The sequence below is a fragment of the Tachyglossus aculeatus genome, unplaced genomic scaffold (assembly GCF_015852505.1).
Source record: "Tachyglossus aculeatus isolate mTacAcu1 unplaced genomic scaffold, mTacAcu1.pri scaffold_1_arrow_ctg1, whole genome shotgun sequence".
Taxonomy (NCBI): Eukaryota; Metazoa; Chordata; class Mammalia; order Monotremata; family Tachyglossidae; genus Tachyglossus; species Tachyglossus aculeatus.
In genome coordinates, this window is record NW_024044915.1 from 1,969,959 (window position 1) to 1,995,945 (window position 25,987).

The 25,987-nt window shown below is 47.5% G+C and overlaps 1 protein-coding gene across 5 annotated transcripts in view; it reads left to right on the forward strand.

The window, feature by feature from the left end:
• ARHGAP44 (Rho GTPase activating protein 44) overlaps positions 1 to 2,232 on the forward strand; it is a 144,552-nt gene extending 142,320 nt beyond the window's left edge. For 4 of the 5 annotated variants that reach the window (XM_038742845.1, XM_038742849.1, XM_038742846.1 and 1 more), the window contains one exon: positions 436 to 2,232. In XM_038742845.1, the coding sequence (XP_038598773.1) occupies positions 436 to 578 (143 nt within the window). In that variant the 3' untranslated portion in view covers positions 579 to 2,232. The remainder of the gene's footprint in view (positions 1 to 435) is intronic. The other variant, XM_038742847.1, reaches the window with a different exon arrangement.
• Positions 2,233 to 25,987: the final 23,755 nt, after the last annotated feature.

Consider the following 25,987-nt stretch of genomic DNA (forward strand, 5'->3'; position numbering starts at 1 on the left):
TTTCTTCTCCTCTGCCCACTCCTGCCCTGAATCCTTCAAGCTGAGGGCAGCTAGCTGGAATCCAATAGTGACCAACAGCACTGATTCTGGCACCTCATCCCCCTTCTGATGGCATCCACCCTCCTTTCTGGATCCCAGAAACTTCCCTCTGACCTCAGCTCCATCTGGCTCCCACTGGAGCCACAAGATGGGACCAGGGGCAGAAGTGCCCTAGAGGTGAGGAAGATGGAGGTGGTGAAATCCATCTGGGATGTTGAATAGGAGACATATGATGACATCCCTCTGGCCTGCCATGACTTCCCCCCTCCCTGCCCATCCATCTACCCCATGCAGAAACAAGACCCCCCTCCACTTATCCACCCCACCCCCGTGCTTACATTGCTTGCAGGCTCCGGAGTCTCCTTTCCAACCACCTCTCTCCATCCCCATTTCCAGATCTGGTCCACTTTGAGATCCCTTCTATCCACCTAGAGCTCGGTTCAGGCCTCCACCAGGGTCCGCTGGAGCAAATGCAGAGACACTCGGTGGCGAGGAAAAGAGACTTAGCGGAAGAAGATTCTGAAAGCACCGCCCTATGACATAGCAACCCACCCCCATCTGACCAGCGTGTAGATAGCGGATCCCTCCGAGAAGGCTGCCCATCCAATCACCCGGCCAAGTCTCTTCCTCCACGTCTCTTCGTGCTCTAGGACCGTCCAGAAAGTTCCGGTCTGTCCCTGTGGCAGATGTCAAGGGTGCAAGTAATTTGATTTTGTCAATTTGTCGGGGAGGTCAGTGAGTTTGGCCAGTTCCAAAGTTTGCCTTTTGACTTGGTGCCTAATTCTAGCTCCCATCCCCCCACAGCCCCGCCCTGGGTAAGGACCAGTGCCTGTCGTCACGGACCAATGCAACTACAGGCCCAATCCATCCGAGGGGTAGGGGGCAGGAAAAGGAGTCGGGGGCAGTAGGGTGATCCTCTTCTGCCCCTTGACTTCCATTATTTAGTTTGGGATCAGAGAAGGCTTGCTGGTGACCTTTCCTCTGCTTCCTCGCCCCACCCATGTCCTAGACCCCCTGGTAGGGGCATTCCCTCCCACTTCCTGTATCCCCCTCCCGCCATATCCCCCCACCTGATGCTACAGGTCTACAGTCCAGCCCCATGTACATCAGGTGAGAAACCCCTCTGAGCAGACCCATCAGGGGACCCCGGTTGCCTGATGGAGGGAGTTTGGCTCGTCTGGGTTGTTTGCTGCCACGAGGCCCCTGGGACTCACCCTAGCCCCATCGGCCTGGGGTAGTCGTGGGTGACCGGGACTCACTAGCAAAGCTGAGTGGAAATTTTTGGTCGTTTTTCTCCCTCCCTCTGGGTCTTGTAAGTTAGTGTGATGCCCCTTTGCTATATTCTTCTGACAGATGGAAACTTGAATTGTTTACAGAAAGAGCTATTTTGAGGGTGACTCAACCTGAAGATGACTATTTTTTTCAAATGATCTTGTAACCCTGACCTGTGGTCATCACACCCCCTGCCCGCTGTGTGTAATGTATCTCAAGAAGTGAATCCCATCCAGCCTTCTAGCCTTCCCTCGTCCCACACCCATGGTGGGGACCTCATCAGCAGGTAACCACTGAAGAGTAATGATTCAAGCACTCCCTGAAGCATGCTGGGAAGAGAGAAGGAATCAGTCCCAAAGGAAAGGTCGACGGACGCAGCCCCCCTTAGTCATCAGCGTTGAAATGGCACCCCTCCCCTCCCACGCCCTCCGCTAAGCCGCATAGCTGAGCATCCACGAGAGGAAATGGGAAAACAGGGAGATGGTTTGGATCCTATTTCTACTGTGAATTTAGAGATGCAAACTAGGGGGAGGATCGAATTTGGTCATGCATGCAAAGTCCAACTTCAAAATGTTATCTTTTTATTATACATATATATCTGGGCCTAGATATATATTATATATAATATATATCTCATATTTCTATATAGGGCATCTCTGTTTTATTTGATCCATTCCATCGAAATGTATGTACAGACCTACAATGGAAAGCGAGAAGCTTAATTTTCCCCCAGTATCATGTGTATGTAAAGTAACTCTCTTCTCTGACAGCAGTATTTGCAAATTAAGATGTTCTTGCTTTGTACACTTCATGGCATTACCCAGGCTGCAGTGGAGCAAGGGCGGGCGGGGGGAATGACCCGGAAATTCATGTGCAAATAGTTGTTGAAAGTAATGTTATTAAAACAGATTTATTATCCTTGAGGCTGGTCCGTTTCCTTTCCGGTGTTGTGGAGAAGGCTGCAGGGTTGGGTCGTGGAGATGACATTGTCTAGAAATCAGATCGTTCTTTCGGGTTTTCCCTCTAGGCCTTCTCCTCTGCTCTTCCCATCCCCATCCTTCTAGACTCTCCCCCTAAAGTGGCACCAACTGGTACAGCCTGGAATTCCCTTCTCGTCATCCTCCAATCCCGTTACAAATTGGGTTTTTGTGGCTTTCCGGTCATTTTTGAAGTAGGCATCTGGTTCCAAGCAGCGAGACCCGGGCAGAGAACTGGGAGTCAGAAGACCTGGGTTCTAATCTCTACTCCATCGCTTTCTTTTTGTATGAACTAGACCAAGTCACTTAACTTTTTCCTCACCTGTAAAATGAGTTAAATGCCTGTCTCCTTAAACTGCAGGGCCCAGGTGGAACAGGGACTGTATGATATCTGATCACGTCAATCCCAGTGCTTTTAAACAGTGCTTTACATATAGTGTGTGCTCAACAATTCCTCTCAAATTCTAACCCCACCTGTGCTTTTGACCCCATACCTTCTCGCCTTAATCCAAGCAATTCTTCCCTCCATTCTTCCCTCCCTGACCACCATTTTCAACCATTTATTTTCCGTGGCTCTTTCCCGCTTTCAAGCCTGCCCATGCATCTCCTATCCTAAAAACACCGTCCCTTAACTCTATGTTTATCTCCCCATCTCCCTCCTACCACTCCTCTCCAAACTCCTTGAGCGATTATTCAGCACATCTTCCAGTGCAGAGCACTGTACTAAGCACTTGGGAGGGTACGATTTAACAGAGTTGGTAAACACGTTCCCTGTCCACAATGAGCTCACGGTCTGGAGTCGACTACACTCGCTACCTCCACTTTCTCTCCTTCAACTCTCTGCTTGACACCCTGCCACTTGGCTTCCACCCCCTTCCCTCCACGGAAACCGCCCTCTCAAAGATCACCAATGATCTCCGCCTTACCAAATCCAAAGTCCTCTGCTGCATTCTGATCCCATCGATATTTCTGCTGCCTTTGACACTGTGAGCTTCCCCCTTCTCCTGGAAATATTATTGAAGCTTGGCTTCATAGACACTATCCTCTCCTGGGTCTCCTGTCTCTCTGATGGTTCCTTTTAGTCTCTTTTGCTGGCTCCTGCCCTGCCTCTGACGCTCTAACTCTGGGGGTCTCTCAGGGCTCAGTTCTGGGTCCCCTTCTATTCTCCATCTATATCCAGTCTCTTGGAGAGCTCATTTACTCCCATGGCTTCAACTACCATCTCTGTGTGGATGATTCCCAAATCTACATTTCCAGCCCTGACCCCTCTCCCTGCATTTCCTCCTATTGTCAAGATAACACTACTTGGATGTCCCTCCATTACCTCAAACCTAACATGTCCAAAACAGAACTCCTCATCTTCCCCATAAAACACTGTCCTCCCCGTGACTTTCTTATCACTCGTAGACAACACTACCATCCTCCCTGTCTCAAGAGCCCGTAACTTTGGCATTATCCTCGACTCATCAATCAATCCACCAATTACTGGAAGTGGAGAGCACTCTGCTAAGCCCTGAGAACAATGCAACAGTTGGTAGAGACGTTCCCTGCCCACAAGGAGTGTACAAGGGGAGGTTCATTCCTTTCATTCAACCCAAACATTCAATAGCTCATAAAATCCTGTTGGTTCTACCTTCACAACACCTTGAGAATCCATCCCTTTCCATCCAAATTGCTACCAATCTTATTCAAGGTAGTTGTAATATTTCCTGCCTTGACTACTGAATCAGCCTCCTTACTGACCTCCCTTCATCCTATCTCTCCCCCGACTCCGATCCTAACTTTGCTCCCCTGCCTGGATCATTTTTCCACAAAACCATTTTGTCCACATCTCCCCGCTCCTCAAACACCTCCAGTGGGTGCCCATACACCTCTGCATCAATATAAACTCCTCACTATGAACTTTAAGACATTCAATCAGCTCTAACACCAACTTTCTCTACCTCTATCTCTCCACGGACCGCTTTCCCATCTTCTCCCTTGGTTCTGGAACCAATGAGGCACAGAGACATTAAGTGACTTACCCATAGTCACACAGCTGATAATGGGCAGAGCTGGGGTTCAAACCCACGACCTCGGACTCCCAAGCCCAGGCTCTTTCCACTAAGCCACGCTCTTTCTCCTGGGAGGGATCGTTTCTACCAAATCTGTTGTCTTCTACTTTCCCAACCTCTTAGTACAGAGCTCTGTATAAAGTGCTCAAAAAATACTACTGATTAACAAATATCCTAATTTTTGTATTATTATTATTACCAAGGTCCCAGCATCTGTGGTAACTGGCAGCTGGAGTAGAACTCTTTTAGGGCACCTTGTAAGTGCAGCCCAAGGGGTCCCCCTGGTTTGCCGCCCCTGTCACCTGACTCTTAGATTTGAAATCCCCAGAAAACATATATTAGGTAATGGTCATCTTTATTAAGTGCTAACCATTTGCAGAACACTGTATTAAGTCCTTGGAAAGTATACCTCTGTGGGAGTTAAATGTTGTCTCTGCTTCAGGAAGCAACAGTCTAGGAGTAGAAGTGGGAAGAAGGGACAGGCATGTCAGGAATAATGAAACATTGAAACACATCACAGACAAATACACAAAATACAAACGAAATCAGTAGGGTGCTGTGGCTAGAGCACATGGTAAGCGTTTAATAAGTTTTATTAACCCTTCTACTACACATTTCTACTACTAGAGGAGCAAGATTTTACCTCATCTGTAAAATAGGGATTAAGACTGTGAGCCCAGCGTGGGACAATGTGATCACCTTATGTCCCTCACAGCACTTAGAATAGTACTTCAAACATAGTAAGCGCTTAACAAATGCCATCATTATGATCATTTCAGGCTCCTCGTGACTCCTCAGGAATCCAAGTCCCATCTGCAGCCACAATTGCTACAGCAGGGACCAGAATTCCTGAGATTTTATGGAGGACTCATTTTATGGATGTTTTTCTCTTTGTCCTGGAGAAAGGCAGGACAGGAGGGATGCTCCCTGATGGTGCGGGAGAGTTGGGGTCGGTTGCGGGGAGAAGGCACGGCTGGTGCTGCCTGGTTGGTGGCCTGGGCGGCACAGCCCCAGGTTTCATCTGTGGCCTTGTACACAGGACATGGTGGGAGAGAAGGCGACAGTTGCCACGAATGCTTTCCCTGGCTGTAAAGGAGGTGGGAAAAAGTGAGAGAAGAGAGCATAATAATAACAACTGTGGTAAGCAACTATTATGTGCCAGGCCACCATACTAAATGCTGGGGTGGATACAAGCAAATCCGTTCACACAAAGCCCCTGTCTCACATCGGGCTCATGTCTTGATCCCTGTTTTACACTTGAGGTAACTGAGGTGCAAAGAAATGAAGTGACTTACCCAAGGCCACTCAGCACGCAAGTGGCAGAGCCAGTATTAGAACCCATGACCTTCTGTCTCCCAGGCCTGTGTTTTATCCACTAGGCCATGTTGCTTCCAGCAGATAAGTAAGGGGAAGGAAAATGGTGGTGACCCCCCTCGTTGATGCACTGGGGCAGAAAGCTAGCCACACCATCTCTAACGTGTCTGCCCATCAGCCCCAAGGAGCCAGGGATGTGACCAGAGTCCAGGGATTAGTTGGTGGTTCTGGAAACTGATTCTCACTACATTAGTTGGAGAAGCAGGGTGGCTCAGTGGAAAGAGCCCGGGCTTTGTAGTCAGAGGTCGGGGGTTCAAATCCCGGCTCTGCCAACTGTCAGCTGTGTGACTTTGGGCAAGTCACTTAACTTCTCTGGGCCTCAGTTACCTCATCTATAAAATGGGGATGAAGACTGTGAGCCCACCGTGGGACAACCTGATCACCTTGTAACCTCCCCAGTGCTTACAGCATGCTTTACACACAGTAAACACTTAATAAATGCCATTATTATTATTATTAACCGGTTCAGCTGCCTGTCCCTTTCTTCCCAACCCTCCTCCAGGGTTGGAACAGGGAACTGGTACTTTCGAATCTAACCTCCCAGCCAGTACCCTGGCCATCCTCCCCATCATGTCCAGTGTTGTTGGCGTGTTGTTTGCGCCCTTCAGCCCACCCTGGGGGTCATCTGTAGCTTGTCTTTGAGGACTAGGGCAGAGACAGCCCAGCTTGGCTTCCCTAGGGATGATGATCACAATAAAAACTGTGAGCCTGTTGTTGGGTAGGGACCGTCTCTTTATGTCTCCAACTGGCACTTCCCAAGTGCTTAGTACGGTGCTCTGCACACAGTAAGCGCTCAATAACTATGATTGAATGAAGGAATGAATGAACGATGATAATAATAACAGTCATTTAGACTCTAAGCTCGTTGTGGACTTTTAGACTGTGAGCCCACTGTTGGGTAGGGACTGTCTCTATATGTTGCCAATTTGTACTTCCCAAGCGCTTAGTACAGTGCTCCGCACATAGTAAGCGCTCAATAAATACGATTGATGATGATGATGTGGGCAGAGATGTGTCTGTTTATTGTTATATCATATCTTAGTACAGTGCTCTGCACAGAGTAAGTGCTCAATAAATATGATTGAATGAATTAATTAATAATAATATTCATGGGGGCATGTATTAAGCACCCTCTATGTACCAAGTACTGTACTAAGTGCCGGGGAAGATTCAAGATAATTGGGTTGAACAGAGTCTCTGTCACCATGGGGCTCACAATTTAAGTAGGATTAAATCCACACTTTACAGGTGAGAAACTGAGACACAGAGAAGCTACGTGACTTGCCCAAGCTCACACAGCAGGGATGTAGCAGACAGGTGGTAGAGTCTGATCCCTCCTCATGGCTCTTGTGGCCCTTGGGCTGGCAGATGTGCTACTTCTCTGGCTCTGGCCCTTGGCCTGGTTTCTCCTCTCTTCCACTGGGGGAGTGATGGGAAATTCAGTGGGAGGACAGGGTTTGGGTGGAAAAACGTGGAGTTCTGTTTTGGACATGTTAAACCTGAGGTAGAGATGTCTTGAAGGCAGGAGGAAATGTGAGAGGGTGAAATATCAGGGCTGGAGATGTAGATTTGGGTATCATCCGCATAGAAATGATCACTGAAGCCATGGGAGTGACCGAGTTCTCCAAGGGAATGGGTGTAGATGGAAAATCGAAGGGGACACAGAACTGAACCTTGAGGGATCCCCACATTTAGGGGGTAGGAGACAGAGGAGGAGCCCACAATGAAGACAGAGAATGAACAGCCAGAGAGATAAAAGGAAGACCAGGAGAGGACAGTGTCAGTGAAGCCAAGGTTGGATAATGTTTCCAGGAGAAGGGAGCGGTAGAGAGTGAGAGGTAGCTAAGAGGTGGAGGCGGTTTAGGATGGAGTATAGGTGGTTGGATTTGAGAAGAAGGAGATCTTTAGTGACCTTTGAGAGAATGGTTTCTGTGGAGTGAAGGGGACAGAAGCTAGAGGGGGTCAAAGAAAGAATTGGAGGAGAGGAATTTGAGACAACTCGCTCGAGGAGTCTGGAGAAGAACGGTAGGAAGGAGATGGGGCAATAACTGGAGGGAGTCGTGGGGTCAAAGGAGGAGTTTTTTTTAGGATACAGGAGACATTGCATCAGGTAAGAGTCATCCCACAAGAATCGTCAAGAAATCATTTTCATTTAGTCAGTCAATCAGTGGTATTTATTGAGTGCTTACTGTGTGCAGAGCACTGTAATAATAATAATAACAATGATGGCATTTGTTAAGTGCTCACTATGTGCCAAGCACTGTTCTAAGCGCTGGGGGGGAGATACAAGGTAATCAGGTTGCCCCACGTGGCAGTCTTAATCCCTATTTTACAGATGAGGCAACGGAGGTACAGGGAAGTTAAATCACTTGCTCAAGGTCACACAGCAGACAAGTGGCGGAGCAAGGATTAGAACCCATGACCTCTGACTCCCAAACCCGTGCTCTTTCCACTGAGCCACAGTGCTTCTCAAGCACTTGGGAGAGTACAGTATAACCAAGTCAGTAGACACCTATTTATTTATTTCTATTAATGTCTGCCCTCCTCAGACTGTAAGCTCATTGTGGTAGGGAATACATCTGGTTTGTTATTATAGTGTACTTTCCCAAGCACTTTCCCGTGCTTTGCACACAGTAAACACTCTATAAATACGGATGAATGAACAAATTCCCTACCCACAATGAGCTTACATTCTAGAGGGGGAACTTAGAGTCTGAGGTCAAAGCCAATCTGATAATTCATTGTCCAATTTGTTACAAAATTTTCCCATTTTCCAGAATTCCTAATTAAAAATACATTTTAAATCAGTATTTCCATTACACAAATGGGTGCGTGGCTCAGCGGAAAGACCACGGGCTTTGGTATCAGAGGTCATGGGTTCGAATCCCAGCTCTGCCAATTGTCAGCTGTGTGACTTTGGGCAAGTCACTTAACTTCTCTGGGCCTCAGTTCCCTCATCTGTAAAATGGGGATTAAGACTGGGACAACCTGATCACCTTGTAACCTCCCCAACAGTTAGAACAGTGCTTTGCATATAGTAAGTGCTTAATAAATGCCATTAAAAAAACCCCTCATACTTAGGGGCACCTAAGTAGTTTTCTAATTCTTCTTTTCCACCTGTCTGACAGTGAACTTAAGAGACTTTAGTGTCACTGGAGTGAGAATTTGAGTCAATTTTTGAAATGTAATTCATCTATATATACTCATCATCCTTGCTGGTATCCCTTCTTCTAGTACTATACTGTACAATAAGGGAACCAATATGGGGTAGTGGATAGAAAATGAGCCTGGGAGTCAACAGGTCATGGGTTCTAATCCTGCTCCACCACTTGTCTGGTCTGTGACCTCGGGCAAGTCACTTCACCTATCTTTGCCTCAGTTACCCCATCTGTAAAATAGGGATTGAGACTGTGAGCTTCCTGTGGGACAGGGACTGTGTCCAACCCAATTAGCTTGCATCCACCCCAGCACTTAGTACAGTGCCTGGTGCATAGTAAGTGCTTAACAAATACCGTAATAATAATAATTGAACACGTGTGAAAGCAGTGGGGAAGAAGCCATTGAAGAGGAAACAGTTGAAGATGGCTGTTAAGGAGGGAAGAAGAAAGGGGGCAAGTGTTTTGATAAGGTGCAAAATAATGGGATCATATGTGCAGGTGGAAAGGGTGGCTTTTGAGAGGAGGCAGGATATCTCTTCTAGAGATATTCCTGGGAAGGATGGGAAGCTTGAAGATGGGGCTGGAGGGAGGAGAGACTGAAGAGGGATGGGAGATTTTGGGGAGCTCACACTGGATAGTGTCAATTTTCTTAATAAAGTAGTTGGCCAGTTCAGTCAATCAATCGTATTTATTGAGCGCTTACTGTGTGCAGAGCACTGTACTAAGCGCTTGGGAAGTACAAGTTGGCAACATATAGAGACAGTCCCTACTCAACAGTGGGCTCACAGTCTAGGTCATCGGGAGCATGGGAAGGGGGAGGTGGGAGGCGGGGGGCGGGGCCTGAGGAAGGAGTCAAATGTCTTGAACAACTGGAGCAACCACAAAAATTGCCTCCGCCACCTACTTTCCTCCCGCCATCCTCAATTTCTGAGGAGGAAATCAAAGATTATTTTTGCAATCAGTGGTAACAGTATAGGCTGGGATAGGAAGAGGAGATGGATTAGAACAGTCTAAAGGCTGGATCTAGAGGAGGGAGTTAATTCACTGAAATATGTGAACTCTACAATAAGAGGTGTCCCCCAAAATGAAGTCCCAGTAGTAAAATTCCAGCCCTTATATAGTCACCACACATTTATCTCTGTATTAAACTTACCAAGTTTATAGGTTGGGCCTAATGCAATCTATCATGTTTTTACCAGCTGGATGTAAAGATAATAGTCTCTACCAAACTTGCTTATATACCTCCTTTGTCAATTTAGCAAGTCTACATGAAGTGCAGTACAATTCCTGATAACATAAAGGTAGAAAAATTAATTTGCAAATTCACCTCTCCCAGTTACCTACTTTGCATTCTCATGCTTAACCAATTAAAAGTAATTTTCTGATGAAGTCTTTACTTAACTGTAAAACAAATAAACCATTTGCTTGTGGGATGAGTCTTCCTTCATACAAATTTCCTCTTTACACTTCTAACCTGATAGCTCTGGTACCTTAAGTTTATCCCGGCTCTGCCACTTGTCAGCTGTGTGACTTTGAGCAAGTCACTTAACTTCTCTGTGCCTCAGTTCCCTCATCTGTAAAATGGGGATTAAGACTGTGAGCCCCACGTGGGACAACCTGATCACCTTGTAACCTCCCCAGCGCTTAGAACAGTGCTTTGCACATAGTAAGTGCTTAATAAATGCCATCATCATCATCCTTTTTTTTCTTATTTCCAGTAAGGCCCTGAAGAAAACAGAAGGTTGGTTCCATGCCCTGCCTCCACACCCCACTTGGAGATTCCCTGTAACTAACCAGATTTACTGAGAAAAGGGATATCAATCAATAAATGGTATTGATTGAGTGCTTACTGTGTGCAGAGCACTGTACTGAGTGCTTGGGAGAGTACAATACAACAGAGTTGGTAGACGGTTTCCCTGCCTACAAGTTTTCAGTTTAGAGGGGGAGGCGGCCATTAATACAAATACATCATTTATAATATATAGTTTTTTGATATGTATAAGTGCTGTGGGGCTGAAGGTAAGGTGAATATCAAATTCCCAGAAGTCACAGCTCAAACTGAATAGACGATATAGAAGGGAGAGGAAAAGAGGGCTTAGTCTAACCATATTAGATCAGGATTAGAACCCATGACCTTCCGATTACTAGGCCCATTCTCTATCCACTACCCCATACCGCTTCCCCTAAAGTACAGTACAGTATAGTACTAAAAGAAGGCAGTGTGGCTCAGTGGAAAGAGCCCGGGCTTTGGAGTCAGAGATCATGGGTTCAAATCCCAGCTCCACCACTTGTCAGCTGTGTGACTTTGGGCAAGTCACTTAACTTCTCTGTGCCTCAGTTCCCTCATCTGTAAAATGGGAATTAAAACTGTGAGCCCCCTATGGGACAACCTGATCACCTTGTAAACTCCTCTGTGCTTAGAACAGTGCTTTGCACATTGTAAGCGCTTAATAAATGCCATTATTATACCAGCAAGGATGATGAGTGCATATAGATGAATTACATTTCAAAAACTGACTCAAATTCTCACTCCTTTTCTTCTCCATCCAAACTGCTACCACATTAGTACAATCACTCATCCTATCCCGACTGAATTACTGCATCAGCATCCTTTCTGATCTCCCAACCTCCTTTCTCTCCCCACTTCTGAATATACTTCACTCTGCTGCCTGGATTATCTTTCTACAGAAATGTTCTGGGCATGTCACGCCCCTCCTCAAAAATCTCTAATGTTTGGCTATCAACCCCCATATCAAGCAAAAACTCCTCACTATTGTCTTCAAAGTTCTCCATCACCTTGCCCCCTCCTATCTCACCTCCCTTCTCTCCTTCTACAGCCCAGCCCGCACACTCCATTCCTCTGGTACTCACCTCCCCACTGGGCCTCGTTCTCACCTGTCCCACTGTCGACCCCTAGACTACATCCTACCTCGAGCCTGGAATGCCTTTCCTCCTCAAATCCACCAAACAATCACACTTCCCCCCATCAAGGCCCACCTTCAAAGCTCCAGGACACCTTCCCAGACTAAGCTCTCCTTTTCCTCTGTTCCCCCTCCCCTCCCATTGCCATGACTCACTACCTTTGCTTTACCCTCCTCCCCGCAACAGCACTTGTGTATATATGTACATATTTATAATTCTATTTGTTTATATTAATGATGTGTATTAGTCGTTATGATACACTTACAGATACAGATACATACTTCAGCCAAGCTTGCGGACTTGGCTCCTCCAACACCAGTTTGCTCACTGTGCCCTGATCTCAACGTGCCTGGATTACTGCATCAGCCTCCTTGCTGACCTCCCACTTCCTGTCTCTCCCGACTCCAGTCTATACTTCACTCTGTTACCTGGATCATTTTTCTACAAACCTCTTCAGGACATTTCACCCCGCACCTCAGAAAATTCCAGTGGTTGCCCATCCACCTCCTCATCAAACAAAAACTCTTCACCATTGGCTTTAAAGCACTCCACCACCTTACTGCTTCTTACCTCACCTCACTTCTCTTCTACCACCCAGCCCCCACACTTTGCTCCTCTAGTGCTCACCTTCTCACTGTGCCTCGATGTCCCCATCTTGCCGCCGACCCCTAGCCCTCATCCCGCCTCTGGCCTGGAACACTCTCCCTCCTCAAATTCGACAATTACTCTCCCACCACTTCAAAGCCTTACTGAAGGCACACCTCATCCAAAAGTCTTTCCCACACTAAACCCCGCTTTTTGTCTCCCGCTCCCTTTTGCGTCACCCTGACTTGCTCTCTATGCTCTTCCTCCCTCCCAGCTCCATGGTGCTTATGTACATATCTGTAATTTTGCTTATTTGTATTGATGTCTGTCTCCCCCACTCTAGACTGTAGGCTCGTAGTGGGCAAGGAGTGTGACTGTTTATTGTTGTACTCTCCTAAGCCCTTAGTACAGTGCTCTGTACACAGTAAGCTCTCAATAAATACAACTGAATGAATGAATCTACCTCACTGCCAACTCTTTTCCCACATCCTCCCTCTGGTCTGAAACTCCTGCCCCCTTTATATAATAATAATGATGGCATTTATTAAGCCCTTACTATGTGCAAGGCACTGTTCTAAGCACTGGGGAGGTTACAAGTTGATCAGGTTGTCCCACGGGGGGTTCTCAGTCTTAATCCCCATTTTACAGATGAGGTAACTGAGGTCCAGAGAAGTTAAGTGACTTGCCCAAAGTCACACAGCTGACAATTGGCAGAGCCGGGATTTGAACCCATGACCTCTGACTCCAAAGCCCAGGCTCTTTCCACTGAGCCATGCTGCTTCTCATATATGCTTCTCATATATGCTGCTTTATATATGCCAGACTACTACTCTCCCCACCTTCAGAGCCTTATTAAGGTCACATTCATTCATTTAATAGTATTTATTGAGTGCTTACTGTGCACAGAGCACTGTACTAAGCACTTGGGAGAGTACAATAAAAGAATAAACAGACACATTCACTGCCCACAACGAGCTTACAGTCCAGAGGGGGGGAGGCAGACATTGATATAAATAAATCACAGATATGTAGGTAAGTGCTGCGGGGCTGAGAGGGGGGATGAACAAAGAGAGAAAGTCATAGCGATGCAGAAGGGAGTAGGAGAACAGAAAGGGGGGCTTAGTCTGGGAAGGCCTCTTGGAGGAAATGTACCCTCACTAAGTCTTCGAAGGTGGGGAAAGTAATTGTCTATCAGATTTGAAGAGGGATGGTATTTCAGACCAGAGGCAGGATGTGGACAAGGGATTGGCAGCAAAATAGAAGGGACCAAGGCACAGTGAGAAGGTGAGCATTAAAGCAGTGAAGTGTGCAGGCTGGGTTGTAGTAAGAAAGTAGCAATCTGAGGTTGGAGAGGGCAAGGTGATTGAGTGCTTTGAATCCAAACGTGAGGAGTTTTTGTTTGATGCAGAAGTGGATGAGCCACCACTAGAGTTTCTTGTTGAATAGGGAAACTTGTCCTGAACGTTTTTGTAGAAAAATGAGCCGGGTGGCCGAGTGAACTATGGACTGGAGTTGGAAGAGACAGGAGGTGGGAAGTCGGCAAGAAGGCTGATGCAGTAATCCAGACAGGATAGGATGAGTGATTGTATTAATGTGGTAGCAGTTTGGATGGAGAGGAAAGGGTGGATTTTAGCGGATGTTGTAAAGATGGGGCCAACAGGATTTAGTGATGAATCCATTGCATATGTGGGTTGAATGAGAGAGATGGATGGGTCAAGGATAATGCCAAGGTTACGGGCTTGTGAGACAGGAAGGATGGTGGTGCCACCTACAGTGGTGGGAAAGTCAGTGGGAGGACAGGGTTTGGGTGGGAGGATAGGGAGTTCTGTTTTGGACATGTTAAGCTTGAGGTGATGGGAGGACACCCAACTAGAGATGCCTTGAAGGCAGGAAGAAATGTGAGACTGCAGAGAAGGAGAGAGATCAGTACTGGAGATGCATGTCTCCTTCAAGAGGCCTTCCCTGATTAAGGTGTCTTTTCTCAGATCCCTATCCCCTTTGCATAATAATAATAATAATAATGGCATTTGTTAAGCCCTAACTCTGTGCAAAACATTGCTCTAAGCACTGGGAAGGATCAAAGGTGATCTGTGTCCCACGTGGGGCTCAAAATCTTAATCCCCATTTTACATATGAGGGAACTGAGGCACAGAGAAGTTAAGTGACTAGCCCAAAGTCACACAGCTGACAAGTGGCAAAGCCAGGATTAGAACCCATGACCTCTGACTCCCAAGCCCATGCTCTTTCCACTGAGCCACACTGCTTCTCTATGCACATGGATATGTCCCCTTTAGGAACTGATATTCACCCCAGCCCCACAGCACTTGTGGACATGTCTGTAATTTATTTATTTCATGGCTTAGAGAACAGAGCCTTGGCTTGGGAGTCAGAAGACGTGGTTCTAATGCCAGCACCGCCACTTGTCTGCTGTGTGACATTGGGAAGTCACTTAACTTCTCTGTGCCTCAGTTCCCTCACCAGTAAAATGGGGATTAAAGATTGTGAGTCCCACGTGGGACAACCTGATTATCTTGTATCTACCCCAAAGCTTAGAACAGTGCTTGGCACATAGTAAGCACTTAACAAACACTATCATCATTATTATTATTGTTATTCTCGACTTGTAAGAACCTCATGGACAGAGAACTAGTCTACTCATTCTGTTGTATTGTACTCACCCACGCACTTAGCACAGTGCTCTGCACATAGTAAGCTCTCAATATATATATCACTGTTTAATTGAACAACACCTTTTGGGCATATATCCCATCTGAATCACAGGGAAATGCCTAACCCACTCCTCTCTCCAGGAACCACATAAACCATTCTCATGGTTGGAAGTTGGAATTGACAGAGAATTATAGGAAGCCATGGAGGCTTCTTCCCTTGGCCTCTCCGTGTGCACTAATCATCATCATCATCATCATATTTGTAAAGCCCTTACTATGTTTCAAGTATTCATTCAATCGTATTTACTGAGCACTTACTGTGTGCAAGTACGTGTCTAAGTGCTGGGATAGGTAATGATACTAGTAATTGGCATTTGTTCACTTCAGTTCAATTCAATTGAATTTTTTGAGGGCTTACTGTGTGCAGAGTACTGTACTAAGCGCTTGGGAAGTCCAAGTTGGCAACATATAGAGACGGTCCCTACATGACAGCGGGCTCACTGTCTAGAAGGGGGAGACAGACAACAAAACAAAACATTCATTCATTCAATCGTATTTATTGAGCACTTTCTGTGTGCATAGCACTGTGCTAAGGGCTTGGGAAGTACAAGTTGGAAATATATCGAGACGGTCCCTACCCGTTAAGCACTTACTATGTTCCAGACACTGTTCTAAGCACCAGGGTAGATACAAACTATTCAGGTTGGACATAGTCCCTGTTGCATGTGGGGTTCCAGTCTTAAAGCTCATTTTACAGATGAGGTAACTGAGGCAAGTTAAGTGACTTGCCCAAAGTCAATCAGCAGACAGGTGGCGGAGCCGGGATTAGAACTCAGGTCCTTAAGACTCCCAGACCTGGGCTCAATCCACTAGGACATGCTGTTTCTCAATTTGTAAACTACACCTCAGAAATGTTCCATTCTGAGCCAGAGTGATACTGTATGATAATAATTATGGCATCAAGCATTTAGAACAGTGCTCCAATGTTTAGAACAGTGCTTGGAACATAGTAAGCGCTTAACAAATATCATCATCATTTATGAAGCATGAATTTTAAGCCAAGCACTCTGCGTTAGACACATAATAATCAGATTGGACATACAGCTCTGTCCCATCAAGGGCTCAAAACCTAAGCGGACAAGAGAGGAGACATTTTATCCATATTATAGAGATGAGGGAGCCGAGGTACAAAGAGGTGAAATGATTTGCAAAGGTGCTCTGAATCTCTGCTTTCATAGACAAACAGAACTGTGACTTGCTGCTTCAGGACAATACAAAGGCCTTTTTTTAAAAATCAAGAATTTGCATCTAATTCAATCCAGGACCCAGCCCCAAAGCCTGAGATCAGCTATATGTTTGATTTATAAGAAAGGTTTGCAGGAAAACCAAGAGAAAACTGTGGCTTAATGGAAAGAACAAGGGTTCAGGTGTCAGAGGATCAGAGTTCTAATCCCAGTTCTGCTGCTTTTCTGCAGTGTGATCTTGGAGAAGTCACTTAACTTCTCTGTGCCTCTATTCCATCTTCTGTAAAATGTGAACTGTAAGAGTGTGCCTGATCAGATTAGCTTGTATCCACCCCAATGCTTAGAGAAGCAGCATGGCTCAGTGGAAAGAGCACGGGTTTAGGAGTCAGAGGTCATGGGTTCTAATCCTGGTTCTGCCACTTGTCTGCTGTGTGACCTTGGGTAAGTCACTTAACTTCTCCGAGCCTCAGTTACCTCAACTGTAAAATGGGGATGAAGACTGTGATCCCCACATGGGGCAACCTGATCGCCTTGTATCCTCCCCAGCGCTTAGAACAGTTCTTTGCACATAGTAAGCACTTAACAAATACCATCATCACCATTATCATTATTATTATTATTACAATGCCTGGCACAAAGTAAGCACTTAACAAATACCATAAAGAACAAAACAAACTCTTAAAAATGTCAACAAAAATGAAATTGTGACAGGAACAGAGCTAAAACCTGAGGAGGGAAGTCCTGTTCTTTCAATCACAATAGGTCATGATCAAAGCTAGATGACAGCAAGATAGCCATTCTCAATTTGGTCTCCTTTGAGGTACTCAGCAAGTTCCCTTTGTCGCATGGCCCCTAAGGGCAGTGGACCCTGTGAAATTCCCCCTTTTGTCCCAAGATTAAAACAAGCTCACAAATTGTTCGGGCAGGTTTTGTGAAGTTTCTGATTTTAAGTTCATGGTCCTTCCAGGACATGGACAAAATTGTTCAGTCAATGCTATCTGAGTGCTTAATGCCTGAAGAATACCGAATAATCACTTGGCAGTGTAAAACTGAATCAAAATCCATGTTCCAGGTTCTCAGGGAGTTTGCAGCCTCAAGAGGAAGTCAGATGGACAGCAAGTATTTAGATCATTTCAGTATGAGAGGATTTAGGGCATTGTAATGTGCCTCTCTGGGCTCTCTCTCCACAACGCAGGTGAGCAAAACTACTGGCAACCTTTCATCTTCCCATCATGACATCCAAAACTCTCAGCTTATTCCTCTATTGGACCATCTCCTTGGGATCTCACACCACTCTCTTCAGTGTCACCGAGGAGCCTCCATCATGACCAGTCCCACACCCCCGGGAAAGAGAAAGGAATCTGTAGCATGGCACTGCCTCTACAAAACCGTGGGAAGACTGTCATCACGTCTGAAATGTGTAACGCTTGCTGTGGTTGCAGTTTTCTGTGGACTCTGAGCCATGAGGAGCCTGTCATTCTTCTCCTCTAGCCAGTGAACCCTACTGATCTTTATGGTCTTCATGTTCTCTCAGTGGTGTTTCTCTGAACCCCTAGCAGGCCCGCCCTGTGAACAAAAAGCGGAGTTCATTCATTCAATCATATTTATTGAATGCTTACTGTGTGCATAGCACTGCACTAAGCACTTGGAAAGTACAGTTCAGCAATGAAGAGATACAATCCGTGCCCACACCAGGTTTACAGTCTAGAAGGGGGAAGACAGACATCAAAACAAGTAAACAGACATCAATATAAATAAATAGAATTATAGATATATACACATATACATAAGTGTTGAGGGGCAGGGAGTGGGGGGAAGGACAAAGGAAAGGGAGGGAGCGCTGAGGAAAAGGGGGAAGGTCTGGGAAGGCCTCTCGGAGGAGGTGAGCCTTCAGTAGGGCTTTGAAGTGGGGAAGAGTGATCGTTTGGTGGATTTGAGGAGGGAGGGCGTTCCATGCCAAAGGTAGGATGTGAGCCAGGGGTCGACAGCTGGGAAGGCGAGATTGAAGCACAGTGAGGTTAGAATCAGAGGAGCAGAATGTGCGGGCTGGGATGTAGAAGGAGAGAAGGGAGGTGAGGTAAGAAGGAGAAAGGTGATGGAGAGCTTTGAAGGCAATAGCGAGGAGTTTTTGTTCAAGAAAGCAAGACTTCATTACCAACGTCTACCAGCAGACTGCCTGACCCAAGTTGTAGCCCAGCCTTTTATCCAGTTCCTCATCTCCAGCTTCAGGTTATTACACTATGATAGTGGCCTTATCTGGATTTGGTTGGTTGTGTCTCCTCAGTCTGCCCGCCCTGCTCGAGATCACGAGATCACTTCTCTTGACTCAGAAATCCTCTACCTCAACTCCATCAGAGGAAAAGTCACCGACTGCCCTCTCCTCAGCTTCTTCTCGGTCTCTTTCACTGGCTCCTCCTCTGTCTCCCACCTGCTATATGTGGGAATTCATCAAGGCTTAACTCTAGGTCCCCTTCTATCTCCATCTCCACTCAGTTTCCTGGAGAACTCATTCACTCCCCCGGCTTCAACTTTCATCTCTAATAACAATAACAATAATGGCATTTGTTAAGCACTTACAATGTGCAAAGCACTGTTCTAAGCGCTGGAGAGGATACAAGGTGATCAAGTTGTACCACGTGGGGCTCACAGTCTTAATACCCGTTTTACAGATGAGGTAACTGAGGTACAGAGAAGTGAAGTGACTTGCCCAAGGTCACACAGCAGACAATTGGCAGAGCCAGGATTTGAACTCATGACCTCTGACTCCCAAGCCCGTGCTCTATCCATTGAGCCATGCTGCTACGTGGATGATCACCAAATCTACTTCTCCAGTAGTAGAATCAGGATGTTTCTACTTTCAGAAGCAGTGTGGCCTAACAGAAAGAGCGTGGGCCTGTAAATCAGAGGACTGGGCTCTAATCCTGCCTCTGACCTCTATCTGTTGTGTGACCTGGGGCTTGTCAATCAATCAATCAATCAATCGTATTTCTTGAGCGCTTACTGTGTGCAAAGCACTGTACTAAGTGCTTGGGAAGTACAAGTTGGCAACACATAGAGACGGTCCCTACCCAACAGTGGGCTCACCATCTAGAAGGGGGAGACAGAGAACAAAACAAAACATTTTAACAAAATAAAATGAAATAAATGGAATAGATATGTACAAGTAAAATAGAGTAATAAATACGTACAAACATATACGCTTCTCGCTTGACTGCTTTGTGCCTCAGTTTCCTCATCTGTCGCACGGATCCATCATATCGCGCGGCCTTGCTGCTCCCGGAAGGATCCTCTCCTCACAGCGTGACGCCATCGACGCCCGGGACTCCGTTCCCAGGAGGCCCGCCATCACACCGCGTGACCCCCGCTGCTCCCGGAAGGCTCCCCTCCTCACAGTGCCCCCATAAACGCCTCCTGCTTCCACCCCTCCCCCCCCACTTAAGAGACCTTCCTTACAGTGCCCCCCACCCCCCCCCCTTCCCGGTCCGGTCCTGACAATCTCTCCCCCCGACCCCGGGAAAAAGGCCCTTGTTAGCACCATGTTACATTAACGACAACCTCATTCGCACCTACTCGGCCCTCCCATGCTAGTTGACTGTTCGCTCCTCTCCCCAGGTATCTCTGCTCCCTGACCCCCCTTAACAGGCCCACCGTACTCCAGCACTTAATAGTTTGTATCTGCTCTCTGTGACATCATTATCTGCCAATTTTATTATTGCCATAGCATATTGATTGTTTAACTACACCCTGTGATGCCATCACCTACTTATATCATTGCTACTGTTTTATTGCTTCTGCATCTCAATTGTTAACCTCCCGCTGTACTGTCACTCACCCTGCTGACCTCACCATGAACTTTCAATTCCCTTGCTCCCAACTGCCATTCCCATTCCTAACCTTCCCCTTCCCCTCTCCCACCCAGCTTTTTCCCTCCCTCTCCCCCACCAAGACCACTCCCCCTCACCCCCTACCACGGATCCCTCTGTACCAGCGCCAGTCCTCCACTCCTCCCTCCCGGCCCCCTCCCCCTCCCTCCCCTTCTCCCCACCCCCATCCCATCCCAGTTCTCCTTTCCCATAGCCACCCCCCGTTCCCACTCTCCCCGCCCAGGCCCCCACCAACTCATCCCAATCCAAACCCTCCCCACCCCTCGCACCCTTCTCCTCCCTCCCCCCCCTCGACAGCTGCTGCCAAGTGTGGCCTCTGGAACCCCCGTTCCGTTTTAAGTTAGATCCCTTTCATCCTGGACCTGTTCCTTTCCAGCTCTCTACTCCTCCTCGCCCTAACTGAAACATGGCTGTCTCCAGACGACACGGTCTCTTCTGCTGCTCTCTCCAGTGCAGTCCTCTTCTTCTCCCACTCCCCCAGACTCACCGGAAAAGGAGGAGGTGTCGGTTTCCTTCTCACCCCCCATTGTCGCTTTCGCACTATCCCTCCTCCCCCTTCCCTTTCCTTCCCTTCCTTTGAAGCCCACATTATTCGCCTCTACCACCCCCTCCAGATTCTTGTAGCCATCATCTACCGCCCTCCCGGCCCCACATCCGATGTCTTTAATGACTTTGACCGCTTCCTCACCTTCCTTCTCTCCTGCGCCATGCCCGCTCTGATCCTCGGAGACTTCAATATCCACATGGATATACCTGACGACTCCTCTGCTGCCCGCCTTCTATCTCTCCTTGACGCTGCCAACCTCTTCCTCCACCGCACCTCACCCACTCACCAACTTGGTCATACCCTCGACCTCATCATCTCCTATCGCTGCACTGTGTCCACCCTCACCAACTCTGAAATCCCTCTCTCTGATCATAATCTTCTCACCTGCCTCCTCACTCACTCTCCTTTCCCCTGTAAATCCGTTTTACTCCCTCACAGAGATCTCCGTTCTCTGGACCCCACCCATCTTTCGGAGCGCCTCACACCCCACCTTGCCGCCCTCTCCTCTCTACCCAGCCTTGATGATCAGATTACTGCTCTCAACTCTACCCTTTCTACTCAGCTAGACTCACTCACTCCCCTTTCCCTTCGCCGCTCTCGTACCACTAACCCACAGCCCTGGATCACTGCCACTGTCCGCCTCCTTCGCTCTTATGCTCGAGCTGCCGAACGCTGCTGGCGAAAGTCTAAACACCATGCCAACCTCGTTCACTTCAAGTTTATCCTGCCTTAACTCAGCCCTCCCTTCTGCCAGACAAAACTATTTCTCCTCCCTTATTGACACCTATGCCCATCACCCCCGCCAGCTCTTCCATACATTCAACTCCCTTCTCAGGCCCCCCGTTCCTCCCCCTCCTCCTTCCCTCACCCCCAGCGATCTGGCCTCCTACTTAACAAAATTAAATCCATCAGGTCCGACCTCCCCAAAGTCACTTCCCCCCCTTCTCCAACCCCCCGGCTCTCAACACTCTCTGCTACTCTCCCATCCTTCCCAGCGGTATCCTCAGAAGAGCTCTCCTCCCTCCTCTCAAGTGCTACTCCGGCCACCTGTGCTTCTGACCCCATTCCCTCTCATCTCATGAAATCTCTCACTCCATCCCTTCTCCCCTCCTTAACTTCCATCTTCAACAGCTCACTCTCCACTGGTTCCTTCCCCTCTGCCTTCAAACATGACTATGTCTCTCCCATCCTAAAAAAAACCCTCTCTTGACCCCACCTCACCTTCTAGTTATCGCCCCATCTCACTCCTACCATTCCTTTCCAAACTCCTTGAACGAGTTGTCTACACGTGCTGCCCCGAATTCCTCAACAACAACTCTCTCCTAGACCCCCTCCACTCTGGCTTCCGTCCCCTACATTCCATGGAAACTGCGCTCTCAAAGGTCACCAATGACCTCCTGCTTGCCAAATCCAACGGCTTATACTCTGTCCTAATCCTCCTCGACCTCTCAGCTGCCTTCGACACTGTGGACCACCCCCTTCTCCTCAACACGCTATCTGACCTTGGCTTCACAGACTTCGTCCTCTCCTGGTTCTCCTCTTATCTCTCCGGTCATTCTTTCTCAGTCTCTTTTGCAGGCTCCTCCTCCCCCTCCCATCCTCTTACTGTGGGGGTTCCCCAAGCTTCAGTGCTTGGTCCCCTTCTGTTCTCAATCTATACTCACTCCCTTGGTGACCTCATTCGCTCCCACGGCTTCAACTATCATCTCTACGCTGATGACACCCAGATCTACATCTCTGCCCCTGCTGTCTCCCCGTCTCTCCAGGCTCGCATCTCCTCCTGCCTTCAGGACATCTCTATCTGGATGTCTGCCCGCCACCTAAAGCTCAACATGTCGAAGACTGAACTCCTTGTCTTCCCTCCCAAACCTGGCCCTCTCCCTGACTTTCCCATCTCTGTTGACGGCACTACCATCCTTCCCGTCTCACAAGCCCACAACCTTGGTGTCATCCTCGACTCCGCTCTCTCATTCACCCCTCACATCCAAGCCGTCACCAAAACCTGCCGGTCTCAGCTCTGCAACATTGCCAAGACCCGCCCTTTCCTCTCCATCCATACCCTGCTCATTCAAGCTCTCATCCTATCCCGTCTGGACTACTGCATCAGCCTTCTCTCTGATCTCCCATCCTCATGTCTCTCTCCACTTCAATCCATACTTCATGCTGCTGCCCGGATTATCTTTGTCCAGAAACGCTCTGAGCATATTACTCCCCTCCTCAAAAATCTCCAGTGGCTACCAATCAATCTGCGCATCAGGAAGAAACTCCTCACCCTGGGCTTCAAGGCTGTCCATCACCTCGCCCCCTCCTACCTCACCTCCCTTCTCTCCTTCTACAGCCCACCCCGCTCCCTCCGCTCCTCTGCTGCTAATCTCCTCACCGTACCTCGTTCTTGCCTGTCCCGCCATCGACCCCCAGCCCACATCATCCCCCTGGCCTGGAATGCCCTCCCTCTGCCCATCCGCCAAGCTAGCTCTCTTCCTCCCTTCAAGGCCCTACTGAGAGCTCACCTCCTCCAGGAGGCCTTCCCAGACTGAGCCCCTTCCTTCCTCTCCCCCTCGTCTCCCTCTCCATCCCCCCCATCTTACCTCCTTCCCTTCCCCACAGCACCTGTATATATGTATATATGTTTGTACATATTTATTACTCTATTTATTTATTTATTTTACTTGTACATATCTATTCTATTTATTTTATTTTGTTAATATGCTTGGTTTTGTTCTCTGTCTCCCCCTTCTAGACTGTGAGCCCACTGCTGGGTAGGGACTGTCTCTATATGTTACCAACTTGTACTTCCCAAGCGCTTAGTACAGTGCTCTGCACACAGTAAGCGCTCAATAAATACGATTGATGATGATGATGATGATCTGTATAATGGGGATTCAATGCCTGTTCTCTTTCCTACTTAGATGGTGAGCCCCATGTGTGACAAAGACTATGTCCAACCTCATCAACTTCTGTCCATCCCAGAGCTCAGAGTGGTGGTTGACACATATTACATTTTACAGAGACTAGGAACTGAGTTTTAGGGGCACTATCGCTGATGCTGTGATACTGAAACTATATAATAATAATAATAACGGTATTTGTTAAGTGCTTACTATATGCCAAGCACAGTTCTAAGCACTGGGGTAAATACAAGGTAATCAGGTTGTCCCACGTGGGGCTCACAGTCTCAATCCCCATTTTACAGATGAGGTAACTGAGGCACAGAGAAGTGAAGTGACTTATCCAAGGTCACACAGCAGACAAGCGGCAGAAGCAGGAGTAGAACCCACACCCTCTGACTCCCAAGCCCGGGCTCTTGCCACTAGGCCATGCTGATTCTCTGTGTTTGGGGAATACTGGAAGGAGCAGGAGAATGGGGTGAAGCAGCATGGCTCAGTGGAAAGAGCATGGGCTTCGGAGTCAGAGCTCATGGGTTCAAATCCCAACTCTGCCATTTACCAACTGTGTGGCTTTGGGCAAGTCACTTCACTTCTCTGTGCCTCAGTTACCTCATCTGTAAAATGGGGATTAAGACTGTGAGCCCCCCGTGGGACAACCTGATCACCCTGTAACCTTCCCAGCACTTAGAACAGTGCTTTGTATATAATAAGTGCTTAATAAATGTTATTATTATTATTATTATTATTATTATTATTATTATTATGAAGCAGGCCATTACTGGCAATAACACGAAAGTCGGGTGTTTAAGTAAACAGAGACTCCACTCTTTCGGTTGGTCTAGAAGCAAGGTAAGTCTTTATTTGAGCAACTGTGGGGAAGGAAGAATCACGTAGCTCTACCCTTTTGGTGTGCTCTCCCCCGCGGAAAGAAGCAAGCAGGGATGTCTTTTACATATGAACGTCAAGTCTTCCAAGGTTCTTTGGTGTGTGTGGGGGTGGGGGGTGGGGGGAGGGTGGTTACAACCAGTTACAAGAACATAGGGTACAGGTTCAGATAATGCAGATGTGATGGGGTTTGGGCCACATCATTGCTCGTGTGGAACAATGGACCACTGAAGTGTAGGGGGCTAAATGGAGTTGAAGGAAGAAAACTGTTGACTCAGGCTAACATGCATTTCCAACAGGGGAGATTCCCCCTTGACGGCAGCTGTGGCTGGGAGTATCCCCATGCTCTGCCTTATATGGCCCCCAAGGTTAGCAGCTGCGACCAGGAGCATCTCAAAAGCATCTGCCTGCCCTGAACAGCTCTTTGCTACCGATGGAATTTAAACTGAACTGGGGCATTTAACATCACTGAATCTAAAATGGTGTTCAGCCTCTAAATGGCAGGTCATTTGCTTTCACACAAGAGTCACACAACAGTAAATAGAAAACGAAAGGAGGATAGATTTCAGAGTAGTTGCCAGAACACCAGAGAAGGGGCAATGTGACTACAACATAGCATCGATAATCTCAACATCACAGGTAAAGTACTGATTTTGGCAATATTGAAGGGGCAGAGAAACATTCCCTAGATAATCAGCCAAAGAAGGTCATACTACTGGATCCAACCATGACCCATTTAATAATTATGGAATTTGTTGGGGGCCTACTATGTGCCAAGCCCAGTTCTAAGCACTGGGTAGATACAAGGTAACCAGGTTGTGAGCCTGGGCTTTGGAGTCAGAGGTCATGGGTTCAAATCCCAGCTCTGTCACTTGTCAGCTGTGTGACTTTGGGCCAGTCACTTCACTTCTCTGGGCCTCAGTTACCTCATCTGTAAAATGGAGATGAAGACGGTGAGCCCCCTGTGGGACAATCTGATCACCCTGTAACCTCCCCAGCACTTAGAACAGTGCTTTGCACATAGTAAGCACTTAATAAATGCCATTATTATTATTATTATTATGAATGGAGACCACTGGAGAACAAAGGATGCCAACTTTGTGCTCAACCGCCACTGAGAATCTCCAGAACCTGATGGACAGAAGCAGGGCCAATGAGGGTTCGCTACCGTGGGAGCATCTTCGGGAAGGCTGTCCGTGTCAGCCGGGGTGGGATTATATAAATGAGAGGATGTGTAAAAATCCCACCTGTGAAAGCGGACTGCGCTCAGTATGTAGAGCAGTCTGTGGGCTGGTCCGTAACTGGACTGGTGGTCATTTGCTGAGTCTTCCTGGGAGGGAGTGCAACTAAAAGTTCCTGACTTAGAGGAAGCTATGGTCTTTGTGTTCTCTACACTTCCCCTCCTACCCTGCCTAGATTACTGCATCAACCTCCTTTCTGACCTCTCAACCTCCTGCCTCTCCCCACTACAGTCCATACCTCACTCCAT